This window comes from Penaeus chinensis, chromosome 24, assembly GCF_019202785.1.
Source record: "Penaeus chinensis breed Huanghai No. 1 chromosome 24, ASM1920278v2, whole genome shotgun sequence".
NCBI lineage: Eukaryota > Metazoa > Arthropoda > Malacostraca > Decapoda > Penaeidae > Penaeus > Penaeus chinensis.
Genome location: NC_061842.1, coordinates 27915461 through 27920460, shown reverse-complemented (window position 1 = coordinate 27920460; position 5000 = coordinate 27915461). Strand labels below are relative to the sequence as shown.

General features: G+C 31.3%; 1 protein-coding gene across 1 annotated transcript in view; it reads left to right on the top strand.

The window, feature by feature from the left end:
- The window catches only part of LOC125038013, a 3944-nt gene extending 1896 nt beyond the window's left edge, over window positions 1–2048 (top strand). Inside the window, exon 3 of the mRNA XM_047631249.1 lies at window positions 1804–2048. Coding sequence (XP_047487205.1) covers window positions 1804–2006 — 203 coding nt within the window. The 3' untranslated portion in view covers window positions 2007–2048. The remainder of the gene's footprint in view (window positions 1–1803) is intronic.
- The last annotated feature ends 2952 nt before the right edge of the window (window positions 2049–5000 follow it).

Below are 5000 nucleotides of genomic sequence, written 5' to 3'. Positions count from 1 at the left end.
ATTTATTTCATTCACGAAATCTTAGTATATATTCTTCTGGAATATTATAAAGAAATCTTTATTCTAAATGTTCACTCACTTTCTTATTCCTAGTGACGTTATTATTTTGGAAAAAAAAACACTATTTCTTATTAAGGTGCTCTTGTGTCGATTTCATAGTAATCTGTGCCGGTGTCCATACGTAAATACCGTGTTTCTTCCACTAGTAACATAGTTGACACTTGAACTACTGTATATGATAGGATTTGGGGCTATGAAGCGCAACTCCCCACACCCCTTCATCTAAGGCTCTATCCATCTCTCTATTTCACTCTCCTGTATGGGAGAAAACACACAATCAAATAATACAACGATTTCTTTGCAGTTTTACAAGTTCTAAAATAACAGATAAATAAATAAAATCGCTTTCAGATCTCTAATATGTAGCATCTATAAGCTATAGGGGAGTGATTATCATATTTACAATTATTAGGTCTTTCTAATATTTTTACTAAAGAAAACTTTTCTTGAGAAAATGGTTTTCTTTTACTAAGAAATCTCCCTACTTTTACTCACTAATCATGGAAGCCTAGACTAATACCCTAATACCTGGGATGCCAAGTAATCAAGTAATATCCTGTTCCTGTAATTATTTAAGTAATTAGTGTATATATATGTTTGTGCCTGCATGCACATGGCACTTGCATGTGTGTGTATGTACACATGTATACATACACCTGTAAATAGATACAAATATATAATAGATACAAATATATACAAATATATAATAGATACAAATATATACACATGCATATGTGTATATATACAAATATTTATTTACGCATGTAAATGTGCTGATGTGGAGGGGAACATGCGTGTGTTATATGGAGCAATGTGTCTGAATCTTCAGATCAATCGGTTTTTAGGCATATAAAGAACAGAAACTCAAAGATTTTAAAAATAATATATGTAGTTTTTCTTATTCTTTGGATTTCATCATTTCTATAAAAGTATGCAGAGTGATTCTTTCATGACTGTCAGTTGCAGACAGGTTACACTCAAGGTCGCACGAGAAAGGGCGATAATATATAAGGCGCTAAACATCTAGTACACTCAGTCATTCACTATGAAATCCATTGTAAGTTCGGCGACTTTTCAACTGAATTCCTGTGCCGTAATTTAAATATCATAATTTAATGTCTTAAGCAAAGTAAATGGAATATATTTGGCTATTACTACTAGTACCTTTTCCACAGGTTTTGTTGTTAACAGTCGCCGCCGCTGCTTTTGCAGCACCACAGGGATACGATTTGGCTGCACCATCAGGTGCTGGAGCAGGTCTTTTGGTAGGAGGAACCGGTGCAGGCGGTGCTGATTTGGGCAGCATTGAAGGTGCCAGTACCGGATGCAGAGATGGAGAGGTCTTACATGTGGACGGCACTTGTGTTATCCCCGAAATCACAAGAAAAGTATACCTGTTTAATGTTCCTGAACAAGAGCAGTCTGTCGGCCCACCACCCAGTATTCCTCCTCCGGCAGTAGAGCACAACATCCTCTTCGTACGTCTTCCAGAAGAAGGACCAGCACCCGAACCAATCGTTCTTCCTCCACCAAGACAGAACAACATTGTCTATGTGCTCAACAAACAGGATCAACAAGTTCAGCGAGTGATCGAAGTACCAGCTCAGCCACAGGCTGATCCTGAGATTTACTTCGTCAACTACCAAGACGGAGAAAACCCAACTCTTCCCATTGGAGTAGACCTGGAAACTGCTCTCAGTTCCGCAGCAGCAGCAGGCGGTCAAGTTCTCGGAGGTCTTGAAGGTGCTGAAAGTGTTATAGGTGGAGAAACCGGCTTTGGTGGCGTTGCTGGCGGTGTTATTGAAGGACAAGGAGGAAGTAGCTTTGGAATTGTAAATGGAGGTGGTGTTAATGGAGCTGGTATTGGCTTGAGTATCAACGGAGGCGCTAGTGGACTTCATTCAGGCCAAGGAAGCACACCTTCAGGCCTGTACAACACGCCATAATTTATTAATAATTTACGAAAGGTACATAAAAAGATACACAAAAATTTATCGCAATGTTATTTGCATTACGTCCAAAATATATCAAATATCAAAAATGTTATATCACTTATAGATATCTACCTACTTATATGTATATGTATGTGTAATTAAAAATGCATATATATTAATATATATGAATATCTATCTATCTATCTATCTACACACACACACACACACACACACACACACACACACATATATATATATATATATATATATATATATATAAATACATATATATTCACCTATACATATATATACATATAAAGATACACACACACACATATATAGAGAGAGAGACAGAGATGTATATGTATGAGTACATAAACACACATACACAGTATGTTGATGTGTGCCTTTGTATGGTTTTATATATATATATATATATATATATATATATATATATTTCAACGAATATATATATATTTCAACGAATATATATATATATATATATAAATATAAGAATATATATTTGTGTATCTATCTATATATAGATATAAATATTTATGTATATAAGTGTAATATATATGTGTGTGTGTGTGTGTGTTTAACAATATTTTTATATTCTAAACAGGTAGCTAACCTTTACCTGTCTTCTGCTAAGTTTCACTTTACATTATGTACTGTATGTGTTTATATATATATATATATATATATATATATATATATTATATATATATGTGCATACATATATGTATATATATATATATATATATATATATATATATATATATATATAAACACATACAGTGCATAATGTATAGTGAAATAGGTAAAGGTTAGCTACCTGTTTAGAATATAAAAATATTGTTAAACACACACACACACACACATATATATATACTTATATACATAAATATTTATATCTATATATAGATAGATACACAGATATATGTTCTTATATATATATATATATATATATTCGTTTATATATATATATATATATATATATTCGTTTATATATATATATATATATATATATATATATAACCATACAAAGGCACACACACACACACACACACACACACACACAAACACACGCAAAGTGTGCGACAGTCATCTCACTTTAATTCAATCTCGTAGATCTGCGACTGAAAAAAAAACTAAGTATGGATGTAATTACACATGTAGACCTATAAACCAGTTCTCATAATAAAGGTTTTAAGGAATGCAGCATATTACAAAGGTCACTGTAACTAGTATGTGTTGCGGGTCATCAGCCGATAAGTGGAGAGGCAAGTTCAGGAAGACGGACCCATATTACGTAAACTTCTATCACAAATTCAGTTGTCATAGTCTGGAGGCCTGCAAGTGGCCTCTCAAACTGTTCGAAATTTTGACTTTCAGGGTAGAGGTCATCGTTAGGTAGATTTTTGACATAATATAAAAGAATGATTATGATATTACAGCATTCTTATACAGGATCCATTCCGGAAATTAAGAAACTAAATCATTATTACTTTCCAGCATGGTTATAAGAGACATTCTCAAAGAGAAGCGAGACGTTATTTTGACCTTTACAAATAATCTCAAACAGACGCTTTGTGTGACGAAAAAAATCCAAATGATAAACATTTTGAAACCAAATCTTCAAAGTTATGCTATAATTTGTTCGTACTTTCACCTAAGAGCCCAGCCAGCCATTGAATAGTCTATCCACATACGTTAATTAAAACCTTGAGTTACGCCAGTAAACTTCTTATCCAGGAGTGCAGTTGGTGAAACATACTAAATGTAAAAAGTCAATAGTTGAATTTGGTTAGATAATATACGTAGTTTATGGAGATGTTATACTCTGTGTGCTAACAACCCGTAAATAAAATTCAGGATCGTATCTATCACACACACATACACACACACATCAACATTTAGAATTCCTACAGGATAGATATAATTATAGATATGCACAAGCATATCCGTGTATCTACATATGAACATATATGTAAAAGAGAGGGAAACATATCTTGATTTATTTTAGACTGAAAGACAGGCATAAGTATAATCGAGCAAGTTTTCACCAAAATAATAGTTCTGACAGTATTCACTAAAGGCATGAAATGGCAGTGAAAAAAACGGTACTGTTATAACAAGTCAATAAATAAATATAACAATAAAGGTTGAATGAAAGTGATATGGAATAAAATTAATGATAGTGATAACGATGGCAGTGACAAAGATTTTGATTATGATGATATCAGTGATGATTTTGATAGTTGTAATAGTAGTAGTATTAATGATGATGATTATGATAAAATGATTATGATAATAGTAATAACTATTGTAATAATTATGATAATAATAAAAATAATAATAATGATAAAAACACAAATAACAATAATAATGATAATGATGATAATGATGATGATGATGATGATGATGATGATGATGATTATGATGATACCAGCACTAATAATAAGGATGATGATGATAATAATATTGATGTATAATCAACTACATAATGTGGACGATAATAACTATGGTATACGTAATAATAACATTAAGACTTTGATCACAAAACCGAGTAATTATAATGATAACAACAACAATGACAATAATAATGATAATAACCGTAATAAGCATGATAATTTATTAATCATAATCATCATCCTCTTCATTTTCAAAAACATAAAACAAATAATGATAATGATGATGGTGGTGGCGATGACGATCATAACGATAATAATGGAACTGATAAGGATAATGATAACAATAATAATATAATCATAATAGGTATCGTCATTAAAATTGTATAACAATAACACTAATAATGATAACAATAATAATAAATAATAGTGACAATAATTATAATTATAAGAATTGTTTTGGTTATAATAATAATGATGATACATGATAATAATAAAAAAAATTATACTTATAGTAAAATGTATAATCAACATCACAATCTAAAATATAGTAATTAATGGTACACGAAGTAATAGCAGCAAGACTATGATC